At 65.1% G+C, this 19356-nt stretch overlaps 2 protein-coding genes across 2 annotated transcripts; both read right to left on the reverse strand.

Moving 5' to 3' along the window:
- Nucleotides 1-538: 538 nt before the first annotated feature.
- Nucleotides 539-3171, reverse strand: LOC134509795 (7SK snRNA methylphosphate capping enzyme-like). The gene is made up of 4 exons (XM_063322374.1): nt 3031-3171; nt 2151-2257; nt 1946-2043; nt 539-700 (listed from the first exon to the last, which is right to left on the reverse strand). Exons 2-4 carry the CDS (start codon nt 2228-2230, stop codon nt 579-581), a joined length of 300 nt encoding a protein of 99 aa, XP_063178444.1. The 5' UTR covers nt 2231-2257; nt 3031-3171; the 3' UTR covers nt 539-578.
- Nucleotides 3172-5765: 2594 nt separating this feature from the next.
- CLPP (caseinolytic mitochondrial matrix peptidase proteolytic subunit) lies at nt 5766-17073 on the reverse strand. The gene is given in 10 exon segments (XM_063322373.1): nt 5766-5959; nt 5961-6058; nt 6146-6251; nt 7497-7684; nt 8444-8540; nt 8644-8715; nt 9519-9630; nt 9977-10192; nt 16622-16791; nt 16876-17073. Coding segments are annotated over 10 exon segments (1323 nt in total). The 3' UTR covers nt 5766-5893.
- Between the last annotated feature and the right edge of the window lie 2283 nt (nt 17074-19356).

A 19356-nucleotide genomic window follows, 5' to 3' on the forward strand; every position in this document is an offset into this window, starting at 1 on the left:
TGAGGGAGTCCGCGGGTGGTCTTGGGGGGGTCCTGGGGGGCCGCCATGGGGCTGGGGGGGGGGCCCCGGGGGGGGGGGGGGCGGGGGGAGTGTCACAGAGAAGGTCATGGGGTGCCCCCCCCCCCCCCCCCCCATACCTGCAGGCAGCGGTGCTGCAGAGCTGGGGGTCCCAGGGAGGTCCTGGGGGGGTCTTAAGGGCTGGGGGGTCCCGGGGGGGGTCTCAGTGTGGTCGGGGGGGGTCCCGGGGGGGGGTCAGAGGGGTGTCCCCCCCCCGTACCTGCAGGCAGCGGTGCTGCAGAGCTGGGGGTCCCAGGGAGGTCCTGGGGGGGTCTTAAGGGCTGGGGGGTCCCGGGGGGTCTCAGTGTGGTCGGGGGGGTCCCGGGGGGGGGTCAGAGGGGTGTCCCCCCCCTGTACCTGCAGGCAGCGGTGCTGCAGAGCTGGGGGTCCCAGGGAGGTCCTGGGGGGGTCTTAAGGGCTGGGGGGTCCCGGGGGGGTCTCAGTGTGGTCGGGGGGGTCCCGGGGGGGGGTCAGAGGGGTGTCCCCCCCCCGTACCTGCAGGCAGCGGTGCTGCAGGGCGATCACCTCCCTCCCGGCCGCCGCCTCCTCCCGCAGCCGCTGCAGCTCCTGCTCCAGGTCGGGGTCCCGCCGTGGGGCCGGGGGGGGCCGGGGGGGCTCCGACCCCCGAGGGGCTCCCTGCTGCCTGTTGGGGGAGGGGAAATGGGGGCCCACAGTGTCCCCGGACCCACAGCGTCCCCCAAAAGCAACGTTTTCCCCACCCCCGCCCCTGCCCCGGACCCACAGTGTCTCCTCATTTAGTGACCCCCACCCTCATAGTGGCCCCCCCCCCCCCCAGCCCCACGGCAGCCCCCCAAAACAACAGTGTGTCGTCCCCCCCCCAAGCCCCACAGCATCCCCAAATTCCCAGCGTCACCAGCCCCACGGCGTTCCTCCCCGTAGCCCCACAACACCCCCTAATCCAGTGACACCCCCCGCCCAAACCCACAGCGTCCCCCTCAAAAACAACAGTGCCCCCCCCCAGCCCAGACCCACAGCACACACCCCCCCACACAGCCCAGCCCCACATCCCCACCCCAGGACCCCCCCCCAGCCCCACCTCTGGGCCGTCCTGGGGGTCCGGCCGCCTACCCTGGCCCCCCCCCGGGGCACCGCGCTGGGAGCTCCGCAGCTGTGGGACAAGGCGGGGGTCGGGGGGGGGGGCAGTGGGGTTTGGGGGGTCCTGGAGGGGTTGAAGGGTCCTGGGGGGGCTTGGGGGGGGGGGGGGGGTGTCCTGGGCAGGTTTTGGGCTCGGGGGGGAGGGTTCCAAGGGGCCCCCAGGAGGATTTAGGGGGTCCCAGGAGGTTCAGGGGGGTCTTTGGGGGGGGGCTGTGGGTCCCAGGAGGTTCGGGGGGGTCCCAGGGGGGAGTCTGGGGGTCCCAGGAGGTTCAAGGGGTCCCAGGGGAGGTTTGGGGGGGGGGTCCCAAGGGGGGATCAGTGATACCCGGGGGGGGGTTTGGGGGGGGGTCCTGGGAGGTGTGAGGGGTCCCAGGTTCCCCACGCTTGGGGGTCCCAGGAGAGATTTGGGGGTCCCAGGGGAGGTTCAGCGACCCCTGAGGAGGGTTTGGGGGTCCCAGGGGAGATCTGGGGGTCCCAGGGGAGGTTCAGCGACCCCTGAGGAGGGTTTGGGGGTCCCAGGGGAGATTTGGGGGTCCCAGGGGAGATCTGGGGGTCCCAGGGGAGGTTCAGTGACCCCTGAGGAGGGTTTGGGGGTCCCAGGGGAGAGTTGGGGGTCCCAGGGGAGGTTCAGTGACCCCTGAGGAGGACTTGGGGGTCCCAGAGAGGGCTTGGGGGTCCTGGGGAAGGTTTGGGGGCCCCAGGGAGGGTTCAGGGGTCCCAGGAGGTTTGCGGGGGGGGGTCCCTGGGGGGGGGTGTGTCCCCCCCCACTCACCGGGGCGCCGGGGTCTCCGTGGGGCTGTGCCCGCCCTGGGCTCCCCGTGGGGCTGAGCCAGGGGTCGGTGCTGGGAGCTGCTGCGCCGGGACCCCTGCCATGGTGGGGGGGGGACGACGGGGGGGGGGGGGGGTGAGCTGGGAGGGACCCCCAGCATCCCCCCTGTCCCCCCCCACCCCGGCCCACCCGGCCCCCTGCCCCACCTGCCCCCCGGGCCCCCAGCAGCTCCCGCAGGCGCCGGTTCTGCTCCCGCAGCCGCTCGGCCTCGGCCCGCGCCGCCGCCATGGCCCGGGCACAGGCGGCCACACGGCCCTGGGGGGGGGGCGAAGGGACACCCCCGGGGGGGACGGGACACCCCCGGGGATGGGGACACCTGTGGGGATGGGGACACCCCGTCCGGGAACCCCCCCCCCCCCCCCCAAGGGGCACAGAGGTCGCCCAGGTGACATGGGGACCCCCCAAGGGACACGGGCACCCCCCCCCAGGGACACAGGGCCCCCCCCGGGTGACACAGAGCCCCCCCCCAGGTGACACAAAGACTCCCTGAGGGACACAGAGCCCCCCCCCCAGGTGACACAGAGCCCCCCCGGGTGACACAATGACTCCCTGAGGGACACAGAGCCCCCCCCGGGTGACACAAAGACTCCCTGAGGGACACAGAGAACCCCCCCCAGGTGACACAGAGCCCCCCCGGGTGACACAAAGAGCCCCTGAGGGACACAGAGCTCCCCCGCCCCCCCCCCCCAGGCGACCCAGCCCCCCAAGTGTCCACAAAGACCCCCCAAGGTGACATGCCCCCCCCCCCCACGGGTGACTCGGGGACCCCCGTGGGGACAGGGGACGCCCTGTGGGGTGACAGAGATCCCGCAGGTGACATAGGAGCCCCCCCCCCCCAGCGACACAGAGCCCCCCCCCCCGCCCAAGGTGACGCAAAGACCCCCTGAGGGACACGGGGACCGCCCCCCCCCCAGGGACACAGAGCACCCGAAAGGTGTAATGGGGACCCCCCTGAGGGACACGAGGACCCCCCCCCCCCCCCAACGGTGACATGGGACCCCCCCCAGATGACACAGCCCCCCCCCGACCTGGAGGGGCGCCAGGCGCTGCCGCAGCCCCCGCAGCTGCTGCTCTCGCCGGGCCCCCCCCGCCGCCGCCTCCCGGTAGAGCCGCAGGAGCCCCCCCAGCGCCTGCCGGCCCCCCCCGGGGGGCAGCCCCAGCGCCGCCAGCTCCTGGGGGGGGGGGGGACACGCCTGGCACCCCCCCACCCCACCCCCGACCCACATCTCATCCCCTTGGACCCACATCTCACTCCCCCCCCCCCCCCCAGGGACCCCCCCCGGTCCTGGGACCCCCATCTCCCCCCCCCCCGCCTTGGGGACCCCCCCATTACCCCCCCTTTGCACTCAGAGCCCCCCCCAGCCCCACAACCCCATCCTGGACCCCAAAATACCCCATAGCCCCCCCCCGCCCCAGACGCTGTGACCCCCATCGCTGCCCCCCCTTCCCGCCTCCCGTACCCCTCCTTGCTGCCCCCCAAGACCCCATAAAGCCCCCCTGCCCCCCCCAGACCCCATAGCCCCCCCCAAAGCCCCCCCTTGCTGCCCCCCAGACCCCCCCCTCAGATCCCATAGCCCCTCCCCAATCCCCTGAACCCCCCCCTTGCTGCCCCCCAGACCCCCCCCCAGACCCCATAGCCCCCTCCAAGCCCCTGTACCCCCTCCTTGCTGCCCCACAGACCTCATAAATCCCCCCTGGCCCCCCCCCGCAGACCCCATGGCTCCCCCCCAACCCCCTGAACCCCCCCCCCCTTGCCTGCTCCAGGGGTCCCAGTTCATCCCCCCCGGGCTCGTCGCCGCCGGGGTCCCCGGGGAGGTCGCGGGGGGGGCGGCTGGGTCGTCGTCCCCCCCCGGGGACAGGCAGAGCCCGGCCGCCGCCGCCGCCAGCAGCACCTCGGGGGCTGGGAGGGGGGAACCAGGCGTTCGGGACCCCCCCCTCGGACCTTGACCCACCCCCGCGGGCACCCCCAAACCCCCCCCCCCCCCGTTACCTGGGGAGGGGGCTCGGCCCGGGCTGGCCATGGCCCCGCTGCCGGTGCCTGGGGGAGGACGGGCCGGAGGGGGGGGCTCAGCTGTCCCCCCATCCTGCCCCATAGGCCCCCCCTCGAGGCTCCTCTGCCCCCCCCGAAAGGCATCACTACCCCCCAACCTGCCCCGTGGGCCCCCCCGAGAGCACTGCTGCCCCCCCCAACCTGCCCCATGGACCCCCCAGAACCCCCCCCAACCACCCCACAGCCTCCCAAAAGGCTGCTGTGCCCCCACCCGAGGACATTCCTGCCCCCCAACCTGCCCCATGTCCCCTCCCCGAACCCCCCCAACACACCCCACAGCTCCCACAAGAGGCCCCTGTGGCTCCCCTGAGACCCCTGCTGCCCCCCAACCTGCCCCAAAGCCCCCCAGGGACCCACCAACCTGCCCCACGGCCCCCCAGCCTGCCCCATGGCCCCCCCTAGAACTCCCCAACAGCCCCCCCAAAGAAGCCCCTGTGTCCCCCCCGAAAGCATTGCTGCCCCCAACCTGCCCCATGGCCCCCCAAGGACCCCCCCCAAACCTGCCCCATGGCCCTCCAACCTGCCCCATGGCCCCCGTAAGAGGCTTCTGCTGCCCCCAACGTGCCCCAAAGCCCCCCACAGCCCCCCAGCCTGACCCCTGGCCCACTCTGAGGCCCCTGCTGCCCCCCAACTTGCCCCATGGCCCCCTCCCAGGGCACTGCTGCCCCCTAACCTGTCCCAAAAGCCCCCCCCAAGAACCCCCCAGCCTGACCCACAGGCCCCAAACCCACCCCTAAAGCCCCCTTCCAGGGCACTGCTGCCTCCCAACCCACCCCACTGCCCCCCCAGCCTGCCCCACGGCCCACTCTGAGGCCCCTGCTGTCCCCCGACCTGCCCCACAGCCCCCCAAGGCCCCCCCCAACCCACCCCACTGCCCCTCCAGCCTGACCCACGGCCCACTCTGAGGCCCCTGCTGCCCTCCAGCCTGCCCCAAAGCCCCCAAGGACACCTCAACCCGCCTCACAGGCCCCAAACCGGCCCCTAAAGCCCCCTCCAGGGCGCTGCTGCCCCCCAGCCTGCCCCATGGCCCACTCCGAGGGCCCTGGTGCCCCTTAACCTGCCCCAAAAGCCCCCCAAGGAACCCCCCCACGGCCGCCCCCGTTCCCGCCCCACCGCTGAGGGCCCGCCAGGCCCCGCCCCCCGCCGCGCCGCTTAAATAGCCCGCCTGGCCCCGCCCCCCACTCCCCATTGGATGGCGGCCGCGGCCAATGGACGCCGGGCGCGGGGCACGACGGGAGATGTAGTTCCTGGGGGGGAACCGTCCATGGGGCTTATGGGGGGGCTGTGGGGCAGATGGGGAGCTATGGGGTACGGGGGAGGCCCATAGGGCAGATGGGGAGCTATGGGGCACTCGGGGGGGGCCCCCAGGGGGGGCTGTGGGGCACTCGGGGGGCTCTGTGGTACATGGTGGGGGGGACTATGGGGCTGGGCAGGAGGACGCAGGACCCATGGAGGGGGCCATGGGGTGAAGGGGGGGCTCATGAGGGGGCGAAATATGGGGCTGGGGACAGCTTGGGTTGGCGGGGGCACCCCAAATCCATCTATGGGGCACATTCCCCCCCCCCCCCAAATCTGTGGGACCCCCCCCGACGCCCCAGATCCCCCCTTAGGAGCCCTCCCCCTCCCAAATCCCCCCCACTCCAGCCCCCCAGATCCCCCCCAGCCCCATATCCCCCCCCCCCAGCCCCCCCAAATCCCTCCTGCAGCGCTCAATGGGGGGGGGCGGCAGCACTTTAATTCCAGCCGGGGGTACAGAACCCCGGGAGGGGGGGTGGGTGGGGGGCAAACAGCCCCCCCCCATCCCACCCCCCCACCCCCCCCCAAGGGGGGTGCGGGGTGTCTCAGGCCCCCCCCGGGGGGGTGTCGGGGGGCGGGGGGGGCTCCTTCTGCACCAGGCGGGGCTCGTCCCTCGCCGCGGGGCGGGGGGTGCACCAGCACCCGGTCCAGGAGCCCGAACTCCTGCGCCTCCACGGGGCTGAGGTACCGGTCCCGCTCCATCGCCGCCTCTGAAGTAACGGGGGGGGGTCGGGGGGGTCAGGGGGGGGTTGCTGTGGGGGGGTTGGGGCCGGGGGGGGCTGGGGGGGGGGTCTCACCGATGACGGCCAGGGGCTGCCCGGTGTGTTTGGCGTAGAGGCCGTTGATCTGGCGCTTGAGCTGCAGGATCTCCTCCGCCTGGATGGCGATGTCGGTGGCCTGGCCCTGGGGGGGGGCAGGAAACGGATCACCGGGGGGGGGGGTTTGGGTGATCCCAAACCCCCCCCCACACCCCGGAGGGGCCTGAACCCCCCCCCCAGGGGCCCCATCCTGTCCACAGGGGGGGGGATCCCCGAGTCGGAGGGGGGGTGTGTCCCATCTTCCCTACCCCCTTGGGGTGCCCCCCCCCCCCCGGTACCCTTTACTCCCACAGGGTGTGTTGCCCCCCCCCCCGCCGTTGCCCCCCCACCCCACACCCACCCCCCACCCCCCCCCACCATGGGTTGGTGCCCCCCACTGCCCACCCCCCCATGGGGTGCCCCCCCCTTGTACCTGTGCCCCCACCGACAGCTGTCTTGCCCCCCCTCAACGGTTCCTCCCCACCACAGCGTCCCCCCCATACCCCTTGCCCCCCCCCGCCATGGTGGCCCCCCCTGTACCCCTTGCCCCCCCCACGGTTCCCCCCCGCCACCGTCCCCCCACCCTGAACCCGTGCCCCCCCGAGGGACATCTTGCCCCCTGCCACATGGTTCACCCCCCCATCCATTGCCCCCCCCCGTGGTGTCCCCCCCCCCGTACCCGTTGCCCCCCTGAGGGCTGTCTTGCCCCCCGCCCCCCGGTTTTCCCCCCCTCCGGTGACCCCCCCGTACCCGTGTCCGCCCCCATGGTCCCCCCCTCCTGCACCCGTTGCCCCCCCGAGGGCTGTCTTGCCCCCCGCCCCCCGGTTTTCCCCCCCCTCCGGTGCCCCCCCCCATACCTGTGCCCCCCCCGAGGGCTGTCTTGCCCCCCTCCCACGGTTCCCCCCCTGCCGGTGACCCCCCCGTACCCGTGTCCGCCCCCATGGTCCCCTCCTCCTGCACCCGTTGCCCCCCCGAGGGCTGTCTTGCCCCCCCCCCGCCAGTTTTCCCCCCTCCGGTGCCCCCCCCCCATACCTGTGCCCCCCCCGAGGGCTGTCTTGCCCCCCTCCCACGGTTCCCCCCCTGCCGGTGACCCCCTCGTACCCGTGTCCGCCCCCATGGTCCCCCCCTCCTGCACCCGTTGCCCCCCCGAGGGCTGTCTTGCCCCCCCCCGCCAGTTTTCCCCCCCTCCGGTGCCCCCCCCCCATACCTGTGCCCCCCCCGAGGGCTGTCTTGCCCCCCTCCCACGGTTCCCCCCCTGCCGGTGACCCCCTCGTACCCGTGTCCGCCCCATGGTCCCCCCCTCCTGCACCCGTTGCCCCCCCCGAAGGGCTGTCGTGCCCCCCCCCCGTACCCGTGCCCCCCCCGAGGGCTGGTGCACCATGATGCGGGCGTTGGGCAGGGCGTGGCGCTGGCCCGGGGCCCCCCCGGCCAGCAGCAGGGAGCCCATGCTGGCCGCCTGCCCCACGCACCAGGTGCACACGGGGTTCAGCACGTACTGCATCGTGTCGTAGATCGCCAGCCCCGACGTCACCGCCCCGCCTGCGCCGTGACGTCACACTGACGTCACACACACACACACAGGGCCACACACCCCCCGAGCCACACACCCCCCAGAGCCACGCCCCCTAGGACCCCCTTAGACCCCCCCCAAGCCCCTCCCATCCCCCCCACACCCCCCACAAATCCCCCCCCAGGACCCCCTTAAACCCCCCCAGCTCCCCCCCACAACCCTTGGACCCCATTACACCCCCCCCCAGCCCCCCTGACCCCCCCAAACCCCCTTAGAACCCCCCCAAAACCTCTCCCATCCCCCCAGACCCCTCAGAGCCCCCCCAAATCCCCCCAAGCCCCCCTTAAACCCCTCACAGCCCCCCCCCCAAACCCCCTGGGCCCCCTTAGACCCCCCCAGCCCTGCCCCCCCACCCCCTAAGACCCCATTAGACCCCCCCCAGCCCCCCTCCCACCTCCTAGGACCCCCTTAGACCCCCCAAGCCTCTCCAATCTCACCCAGACCCCTCAGAGCCCCCCCAAGACCCCCTTAAACCCCTCACAGCCCCCCCCCCAAACCCCCTAGGCCCCCTTAGACCCCCCCAGCCCTGCCCCCCCACCCCCTAAGACCCCATTAGACCCCCCCCCAGCCCCCCTCCCCACCTCCTAGGACCCCCTTAGACCCCCCCAAGCCTCTCCAGTCTCACCCAGACCCCTCAGAGCCCCCCGAGATCCCCCCCAGGACCCCTGTAAACACCCCCCCAGCCACCCCCCCCACACCCTAGGCCCCCCCTTGGTCCCCCCCCTCACCGGGGCTGTTGATGTACATGTGGATGGGTTTCTTGTTGCTCTCGGACTGCAGGAAGAGCAGCTGGGCGATCACCAGGCTGGCCAGGCTGTCGTCGATCTGCCGGGGCGGGGGGGGGCGGCCGGTAGGTGCCGGGGGGGCCTTTAGCAGGGTTTGGGGCCCACCCCCACCCACCCCCCCCCTTTCCCCCCCCAGCACTTACCGGCCCCATGACGCAGATGATGCGCTCCCGCAGCAACCGGGAATAGATGTCGTAGGCTCGCTCCCCCCGGCCCTGCAGGAAAGTGTGTGTGGGGGGGGTGTGTCACGGGGGGGGCTTTTAGGGATCCTGGGGGGGTTCTGAGGGCTCGGGGGGGGAGGTTGGGGGGACTGAGGAGCTCTTAGAGGGTCCTGGGGGGTTTCTGGGGGGGAAGGGGAGGGTTTGGGGGACTTTTAGGGGGTCCTGGGAGGGGAAGTTGGGGGGTTCCTGAAGGGTCTGGGGGGGTGGGAGGGTTTGGGGGGGGTCTAAGGGGGCCTGGTGGGGGCTTGGGGGGCTCTAAGGGGGGCTTGGGGGATTCTTAGGGGGTCCTGGGGGTGGGAGGATTGAGGGGCTCTTAGAGGGTCCGGGGGGAGGGGATTGGGGGGGTTCTGAGGGGGGAAGGGGAGGGTTTGGGGGAGCTTTTAGGGGGTCCTGGGGGGAGGGGGTTTGGGGGGCTCCTGAAGGGTCTGGGGGGGCTCTAAGGCAGCCTGGGGAGGGCTTGGGGGGCTCTGAGGGGTTTGGGGGGTGGAGGTTAGGGGGGTTCTGAGGGGTCTGGGGGGGTTAGCGGGGTTTTAGAGGGTCCTGAGGGGGCTTGGGGGGGTTACAAGTGGGTCCGGGGGGGGGTTAAAGGGATTTAGGGGGGTCTGGTGGGGGGTGGGAAGGGATGGGGGTGTTTCTAAGGGCGTCTGGGGGGCTCTGAGAGCTCTTAGGGGGTCCTGGGGGGGCTCTGAGGGTTTGGGGGGGGCACTAAGAGGGTCCCTGAGGGCTGTGGGACAGTTTGGGGGGGTCGGGGGGTCCCCCAATCCCCCCCCCCCCACCCGGGGAAGGGCCCCGCTCACCGTCTGCTCCACCACGATGGGGATGAGGGGGGGCGGGGGGGGGGGCGCGGGCCGGCACCGTCCGGTGGAAGCTGCGGCGGGCGGCCGCCCCCCAGGCCAGGCGCAGGGCGTGCTTCAGGGGGGCGGGGGGGTCACGGCGGGGCCGGGACCGCCGGGACCCCCCCGGCACCGGGAAAACCACCCCGGGACCCCCCAACCAGGACCCCCAGAACCTCCCCCTCCCCTAACCGGGACCTCTCCAGTCGGGAACCCCCCGTAACCGGCTTCCCCCCACAGCCAGGACCCCCAGAATGGGCGCCCCCCTCCTGTAACCGGGACCCCGAGACCCTCCGGTAACGGCGACACCCGCGGAACGGCGACCCCCGGCCGGGTCCCCACCTCGCAAGGGCCCCCACGACACCCCTGCTCCCCCCCCTCCTCCCGCTCCCGCCGGACCCCCCCGGTTCCCGGTCCCTCACCCCCGGCCCCATAGCGCCCCGGAAGCGCTCAGAGCTCCATGTGACCTCCGTGACACACCCCCCCACCCCCGTGCCGGCCACGCCCCCTCCCTTAGGCCACGCCCATCCGTAGGCCGGCCCTCCGTCACGTGACGCACAGGACTGCGTTTCCCGTCGTGCCCCGCGGCCCGGCCGCCGCCATGACACTTCCGGGGCCCGATGGAGCCGCTGCAGCCCCTATAGAGCCATTATAGAGCCGTTATACACCACATAGAGCCATTATAGAGCTGACAGAGACCATATAGAGCCGTTATAGGCCACGTAGAGCCATTCTAGAGGCGTTATAGACCATATAGAACTGCCATAGATCGCATACAGCCATTGATACATCATATAGAGCTGTTATAGAACCATTATAGACCATATGGAGCTGCTATACACCCATTATAGAACACATAGAGCCATTATACCATATAAAGCCATTTTGGAGCTGTTAGAGACCATATAGAGCCATTATAGAACATAGAAAGCCATTTTGGAGCAGTATGAGACCATATAGAGACATTATAGACCATATAGAGCCACCTTAGAGCAGTTAGAGACCACACAGAGCCATTATAGACCACATAGAGCCATTATAAACCATATAGAACCACTATAGTGCCATTATAGAGCTGTTACAGACCATACAGAGACATTACCGAGCTGTTATAGACCCCACGCAGCCACTATAGAGCGGTTATAGACCATATAGAGCCATAACAGAGCCATTATAGACCCTACAGGGCCATCATAAAGCTGTTACAGCCCATCTGGAGCTGTTATAGACCACACAGAGCCACTATAGAGCCCTTACAGGCCATATAGAGCCCCTGTGGGCCCTTAAGGACCATAGAGAGCTGTTACAGAGCCTATAGAGCCGTTATACAGCCTCGAGATACATTATAGACACATTATAGAGCTGTTATACAGCCCACAGACAGGGTATGGGCACATTATAGAGCTGTTACAGAGCCTATAGACAGGGTATAGGCACATTATAGAGCTGTTACAGAACCTATAGACAGGGTATAGGCACACTATAGAGCTGTTACAGAGCCCACAGACAGTGTATGGGCACATTATAGAGCTGTTACAGAACCTATAGACAGAGTATAGGCACATTATAGAGCTGTTACAGAACCTATAGACGGGTTATAGGCACATTATAGAGCTGTTACAGAGGCTATAGACAGGGTATGGGCACATTATAGAGCTGTTACAGAACCTATAGACGGGTTATAGGCACATTATAGAGCTGTTACAGAGCCTATAGACAGAGTATAGGCACATTATAGAGCTGTTACAGAACCTATAGACGGGTTATAGGCACATTATAGAGCTGTTACAGAGCCTATAGACGGGTTATAGGCACATTATAGAGCTGTTACAGAACCTATAGACAGGGTATGGGCACACTATAGAGCTGTTACAGAGCCTATAGACAGGGTATAGGCACACTATAGAGCTGTTACAGAGCCTATAGACAGGGTATAGGCACATTATAGAGCTGTTATAGAGCCTATAGACGGGTTATAGGCACATTATAGAGCTGTTACAGAGCCTATAGACAGAGTATAGGCACATTATAGAGCTGTTACAGAACCTATAGACGGGTTATAGGCACATTATAGAGCTGTTACAGAGCCTATAGACAGAGTATAGGCACATTATAGAGCTGTTACAGAGCCTATAGACGGGTTATAGGCACATTATAGAGCTGTTACAGAACCTATAGACAGGGTATAGGCACACTATAGAGCTGTTACAGAGCCTATAGACAGCGTATGGGAACACTATAGAGCTGTTACAGAGCCTATAGACAGGGTATAGGCACACTATAGAGCTGTTACAGAGCCTATAGACAGGGTATAGGCACATTATAGAGCTGTTATAGAGCCTATAGATGGGTTATAGGCACATTATAGAGCTGTTACAGAGCCTATAGACAGGGTATGGGCACACTATAGAGCTGTTACAGAGCCTATAGACAGGGTATAGGCACATTATAGAGCTGTTATAGAGCCTATAGACGGGTTATAGGCACATTATAGAGCTGTTACAGAGCCTATAGACAGAGTATAGGCACATTATAGAGCTGTTACAGAACCTATAGACGGGTTATAGGCACATTATAGAGCTGTTACAGAGCCTATAGACAGAGTATAGGCACATTATAGAGCTGTTACAGAGCCTATAGACGGGTTATAGGCACATTATAGAGCTGTTACAGAACCTATAGACAGGGTATAGGCACACTATAGAGCTGTTACAGAGCCTATAGACAGCGTATGGGAACACTATAGAGCTGTTACAGAGCCTATAGACAGGGTATAGGCACACTATAGAGCTGTTACAGAGCCTATAGACAGGGTATAGGCACATTATAGAGCTGTTATAGAGCCTATAGATGGGTTATAGGCACATTATAGAGCTGTTACAGAGCCTATAGACAGGGTATGGGCACACTATAGAGCTGTTACAGAGCCTATAGACAGGGTATAGGCACATTATAGAGCTGTTATAGAGCCTATAGACGGGTTATAGGCACATTATAGAGCTGTTACAGAGCCTATAGACAGAGTATAGGCACATTATAGAGCTGTTACAGAACCTATAGACGGGTTATAGGCACATTATAGAGCTGTTACAGAGCCTATAGACAGAGTATAGGCACATTATAGAGCTGTTACAGAGCCTATAGACGGGTTATAGGCACATTATAGAGCTGTTACAGAACCTATAGACAGGGTATAGGCACACTATAGAGCTGTTACAGAGCCTATAGACAGCGTATGGGAACACTATAGAGCTGTTACAGAGCCTATAGACAGGGTATAGGCACACTATAGAGCTGTTACAGAGCCTATAGACAGGGTATAGGCACATTATAGAGCTGTTATAGAGCCTATAGATGGGTTATAGGCACATTATAGAGCTGTTACAGAGCCTATAGACAGGGTATGGGCACACTATAGAGCTGTTACAGAGCCTATAGACAGGGTATAGGCACATTATAGAGCTGTTATAGAGCCTATAGACGGGTTATAGGCACATTATAGAGCTGTTACAGAGCCTATAGACAGAGTATAGGCACATTATAGAGCTGTTACAGAACCTATAGACGGGTTATAGGCACATTATAGAGCTGTTACAGAGCCTATAGACAGAGTATAGGCACATTATAGAGCTGTTACAGAGCCTATAGACGGGTTATAGGCACATTATAGAGCTGTTACAGAACCTATAGACAGGGTATAGGCACACTATAGAGCTGTTACAGAGCCTATAGACAGCGTATGGGAACACTATAGAGCTGTTACAGAGCCTATAGACAGGGTATAGGCACACTATAGAGCTGTTACAGAGCCTATAGACAGGGTATAGGCACATTATAGAGCTGTTACAGAGCCTATAGACGGGTTATAGGCACATTATAGAGCTGTTACAGAGCCTATAGACAGGGTATGGGCACATTATAGAGCTGTTACAGAGCCTATACATGGGTTATAGGCACATTATAGAGCCAACAGGGACTTTATACACACGTTATGGGTCCTACAGACGCGTGGCAGAGAAGGACCTGGGGGTTCCCGTTGACGAGCGGCCGAACACGAGCCAGCAGCGTGCCCAGGTGGCCAAGAAAGCCAACGGCATCCTGGCTCGTATCAGAACTAGCGTGACCAGCAGGAGGAGGGAGGTGATCGTCCCCCCGCCCCGTGCTCAGCACTGGGGAGGCCACCCCTGGAGGAGCGTGTCCAGTTCTGGGCACCCCGATACCAGAGAGATCTCGAGGCGCCGGAGCGAGGGCAGAGGGGGGCAACGAAGGGGGTGAAGGGCCTGGAGAATAAACGTGGTGAGGAGCGATTGAGGGAGCTGGGAGTGTTTAGTCCGAGGAAGAGGAGGCTGAGGGGAGACCTCATCGCTCTCCACAACCACTTGGGAGGACGCTGCAGAGCGGTTGGGGCTGGTCTCTTCTCACGGGTAATTGGCGCTAGAACAAGAGGGAACGGCTTCGAGCTGCAGCCGGGGAGGTTTAGGCTGGGCACGAGGAAAAAACTCTTCCCAGAAGGAGCGGTCGGACGCCGGAGTAGGCTGCCCGGGGAGGTGGTGGAGTCGCCGTCCCTGAAGGTGTTTGAGAGTGGTTTAGGTGTGGGGGGGGATGTGGTGTGGGGGGGAGCTCTGTAGAGTGGGGCTGATGGTTGGACCCGATGGTCCCGAGGGTCTTTTCCCACCCGAAGGATTCTGAGTCTCTGATTATAGACCATATGGAGCTGCTGTAGAGCCGTTAGAGACCATATAACGCCATTGTGGAGCCGTTCTAGACCATATAGAGCCATTATAGACCATATAGAGCCACCTTAGAGCAGTTAGAGACCACACCGAGCCATTATAGACCATATAGAGCCACCATAGAGCAGTTAGAGAACACAGAGCCATTATAGACCATATAGAGCCACCTTAGAGCAGTTAGAGACCACACAGAGCCATTATAGACCATATAGAGCCACCTTAGAGCAGTTAGAGAACACAGAGCCATTATAGACCATATAGAGCCACCTTAGAGCAGTTAGAGACCACACAGAGCCATTATAGACCATATAGAGCCACCTTAGAGCAGTTAGAGACCACACAGAGCCATTATAGACCATATAGAGCCACCTTAGAGCAGTTAGAGACCACACAGAGCCATTATATAGCCATTATAGACCACATAGAGCTGTTATAGGCCATTATAGATCCATTATAAACCATATAGAACCGCTATAGCACCATCATAGACACTATAGAGCCGTTACAGACCATACAGAGACATTACCGAGCTGTTATAGACCCCACGCAGCCACTATAGAGCGGTTATAGACCATATAGAGCCATAACAGAGCCATTATAGACCCTACAGGGCCATCATAAAGCTGTTACAGCCCATCTGGAGCTGTTATAGACCACACAGAGCCACTATAGAGCCCTTACAGGCCATATAGAGCCCCTGTGGGCCCTTAAGGACCATAGAGAGCTGTTACAGAGCCTATAGAGCCATTATACAGCCTCGAGATACATTATAGACACATTATAGAGCTGTTACAGAGCCCACAGACAGGGTATGGGCACATTATAGAGCTGTTACAGAGCCTATAGACAGGGTATAGGCACATTATAGAGCTGTTACAGAGCCTATAGACAGGGTATTGGCACATTATAGAGCTGTTACAGAGCCTATAGACAGGGTATGGGCACATTATAGAGCTGTTACAGAGCCTATAGACGGGTTATGGGCACATTATAGAGCTGTTACAAAGCCTATAGACGGGTTATAGGCACATTATAGAGCTGTTACAGAACCTATAGACGGATTATAGGCACATTATAGAGCTGTTACAGAGCCTATAGACGGGTTATAGGCACATTATAGAGCTGTTATAGAGCCTATAGACGGGTTATAGGCACATTATAGAGCTGTTACAGAACCTATAGACGGATTATAGGCACATTATAGAGCTGTTACAGAGCCTATAGACGGGTTATAGGCACATTATAGAGCTGTTACAGAGCCTATAGACAGGGTATGGGCACATTATAGAGCTGTTACAGAGCCTATAGATGGGTTATAGGCACATTATAGAGCTGTTACAGAGCCTATAGACAGGGTATAGGCACACTATAGAGCTGTTACAGAGCCTATAGACAGGGTATAGGCACATTATAGAGCTGTTACAGAGCCTATAGACAGGGTATGGGCACATTATAGAGCTGTTATAGAGCCCACAGACAGGGTATGGGCACATTATAGAGCTGTTACAGAGCCTATAGATGGGTTATAGGCACATTATAGAGCTGTTATAGAGCCTATAGATGGGTTATAAGCACACTATAGAGCTGTTATAGAACCTATAGACAGGGTATGGGCACATTATAGAGCTGTTACAGAGCCTATAGATGGGTTATAGGCACATTATAGAGCTGTTAACCCCTTATGGACAACCCGGAGCTTCTCACAGGCCTCGTAGAGCCCCCGGGGCCTGACGAAGGCGGATTTGGGGCCTTACGGACCCATCACAGACCATTAACCACCCCCTGCCCCCCCCTCACGCCCTCCTCAGCGCCACTGACCCCCACCAGCGTTGCTCTCCTCATTAGCACTAATTACCCGCCTCGCTAATTACCCCCCTTTAATTACCCCCCTCAGCACTCAGGCCCCTCCTCCCCCCCCCCGGGCCTTTATTGCCCCCCAGCAGCACTAATCGTCCCGCAGGCATTACCTCAAGGCTTAAATTACGCATGTGTTAGTATTAATTACCGCATTAGCGTTAATTACCCTTAGCATTAATTACCCTTAGCATTAATTAAGCCATTAGCATTAATTACCCCCCATTTAGCACCCCGCTGGGGGCGCTGTCCCGCATCCGTCCCCCCCCCAACAAGCGCGGGTGCCCCTCGGCGACCCCTGATGACCCCCGTTAATTACCCCTGTTAATTACCCCCGCTTAACTAGCGCTCCTCCCCCCCCCCCCCCCAGCGGCGGCCATGGCGCCCGCAGGCCTCGTTGCCATGGCGACAGCCGCCCTCCCCCCCCCCCCCCACCCCCCCCCGGCCCGCCCCCCCCCGCCCCCGTCGCCGTGACTTCACCGACGGTCGCTGACGTCGCCGGTGACGCCACCCGCGCGCGCGTTTTGGGGGAAACCGGAGGAAAATCGGCCTGGCGTGACGTCACGCGGCCGTGACGTCGCTCCGCGACTACGCTTCCCGGCGTCCCCCGCGGCCCCGCCCGCGCAGCGCACGCGCGCCCCGCCCGCTGACTGACGGCCGCACCGCCCAATCAGACGCCGCCAGCTCCCCCCGCGCGGCCCCTCCCTCCCCCGCCCCCCTCAGGAAGCGCCGACGGACGCGCCGGTCGGCCAATGGGAGAGGGTGGGGCGGGGGCCTCGTCGAGCGACGCGCGCCTCCGCCAACCGGCGATCGGCGGCGGCGGACGGCAGCCAATGGGAGCCCGGGGGCGGGGCGAGGTGCGGGGGGGCCCCGCCCGCCGCCGAGGCGGGTAGCAACAGTTGCCCCCGGTGAGGGAACACGGAGGGCGCCATAGCCACGGTCGCCGTGGCGACCGCGCTCCGGCCCCGGCCCGGCCCCGCCGCCCCCCCGCCGCCCCGCCGCCCCCCCCGCCGCCGCCGCCGCCCCGGGACGGGCCGAGGCCCCGCGGGGCCGCGGGCAGGTGGGTCGGGGCGGTGCGGCGCAAGATGGCGGCGGGCGGGGGGGGGAGGCGGGGGACAGGGGGCGGGGGGGGGGGGGGGGCGCCCCGGGACGGAGCCGGGCCCGGGCGGCGGGGGGCGGGGCCTGCGGCGCGGCGCGGCGATTGGCGGGCGGGCGGGCCAATGGGGGGAGCGGGGCGGCGGGGGGAGCCAATGGCGGCGGGCGGCGGGGGCGGGGCGCGGGCGGGAGGACGCACCACCCCCCCCCCGGCTTCCCCCGGCGGTGATGTCACGCGGTGATGTCATGGGGTGGGCGGCACGCGGTGACGTCACGGCGTGATGTCACGGACGGAGGGGCGGCCGCGCCCCCGCGGACGTCGCGATGGGGGCGGGGCCTCGTGATGTCAGAGGGCGGGGGGGGAGGCGGCGCCCGGCGGGGACAGGGCGCCGCCGTGACGTCACGCTGTGATGTCACGCCGGGGCGGCGCCGCCGGCGGCAGGGCGAGAGGGGGCGTGACGTCACCGGCAGACAGAGGTGACGTCACCCACGGCCCTGTCCCCACTCCTGGCCGGGGCGGCGGCCTGCGGTGAGGTCACAGCGTGATGTCACGCCGTGACGATGTCACGGCGCACTCAGGGGGGTGACAGGCAGGTGACATCATCAGCCAACGTCATGATGTCACTGCGGCCTTGCCCCTCCCCCCGCTACCGCCCCGCAGGCCCTGTGACATCACGGTGATGTCAAAGCCCCGCCATCGCATCATGATGTCACTCTGTGACGTCACACTGTGACATCACTCGGTGAGGCCAGTCTGTGTCATCGCTCTGTGAGGTCACAGCACGATGTCACTGCATGGTGTCACTCCATGATGTCGAATGCTAAGATCACCCTGTGATGTCACAACGTGACATCACTCGATGATGTCACACCGCAATGTCACACCGCGATGTCACTCTGTGATGTCACTCTGCCATCCCCACCCCCCCCCACTCACTGATTTCTCTTTTTATCCCCCCTTTTCTCCCCCCCCCCCCGCGCCCCCAACCAGGGCCCCCTCCCCCCGCGGCGGCCCCGCCCCCCCCGTCGCCATGGCAACGCAGACCTACGTCACCGAGCTGACGGCAGCACCGACGCAGCAGCCGCCGGCCCCGCCCCCCGCTGCCCCCGCCCCCTTCGGGGCGGAGCTTCCGGGGGGCCCCGCCGCCCCCGCGCCCCCCCCACCGCCCCCCGCCCCCCCCGCCCCTCCCCCCCCCCAGCAGTACATCGTCGTCACCGTCTCCGGTAAGTGCCCCCCCCCCCCCCCCCCCCAAAAGCAGGGGGGGGGGTGTCACCCCATTTGGGGGCGTGACGTCACGCCCGGGGGGGGCGGGGCCTGGCTCTGACCCCGATTCCCCCCGGTTTCTCCCCAAAACGCAGAGGGCGCCCTGCGGCCCAGCGAGGCGGGGCCCGAGGGCAGCCCCGCCCCCCCCGCGCCCCCCCCGCCCGGACCCAGCCCGGGGGTGCAGCAGGTACCGCCCCCCTCCCCCCCCCCCCAACCCCCCCAAACCGCGGGGGGGGGCAGTGCCCAGTGACCCCCAAAATAATGGGGTTGAGGGGGGTCCTGCCCCCCCCCCCCCCCACCCCAGGCTTTTTGGGGCCCCCCCCGACTCACACACCCCTTCCCCCCCCCGTGTCCCCCCTCCCCCAGCGCTCTCCGGCGCCCAGCACCACCGCGGCCCCCAAGGGTGGCCCCCCCCCGGAGGTGAGGGGGGGGTGGGGGGGGCAGGGGGCAGCACCCTGGGGGGTTGGGGGGAAGGGGGGGGCAGGGGAAGGGGGGGGCAGCGGGGGGCCATGGGGGGGGGGGGGGCATGAAGGGACGGGGGGGCCATGGGGGGTGGGGGGGTACAGCACCCTGGGGGGGGTACAAGGGAAATGGGAGGGGGGGGGGCAGCACCATGGGAGGGCAATGGGGGGGGCAAAGGGGGGGTCAGCACCTTTTGGGGGGGGGGAAGGGGGTGATGGGGAGGGGCAGAAACCTTGGGGGGGGTGCGGGGGTCAAAGGGGGGGGTGTGGAAGTGAGGGGCAGCACCCGTGGGGGGGGGGGCAGGAGCCTTTGTGGGGGGTCTGGGAGGGGTAAGGGGGGTGCAGGGGGTTTTGGGGGGTGCTGGGGGGGGGTCTCTCAGCCCCCTGACCCCCCC

This window comes from Chroicocephalus ridibundus, unplaced genomic scaffold (genome assembly GCF_963924245.1).
Source record: "Chroicocephalus ridibundus unplaced genomic scaffold, bChrRid1.1 SCAFFOLD_752, whole genome shotgun sequence".
Taxonomy (NCBI): Eukaryota; Metazoa; Chordata; class Aves; order Charadriiformes; family Laridae; genus Chroicocephalus; species Chroicocephalus ridibundus.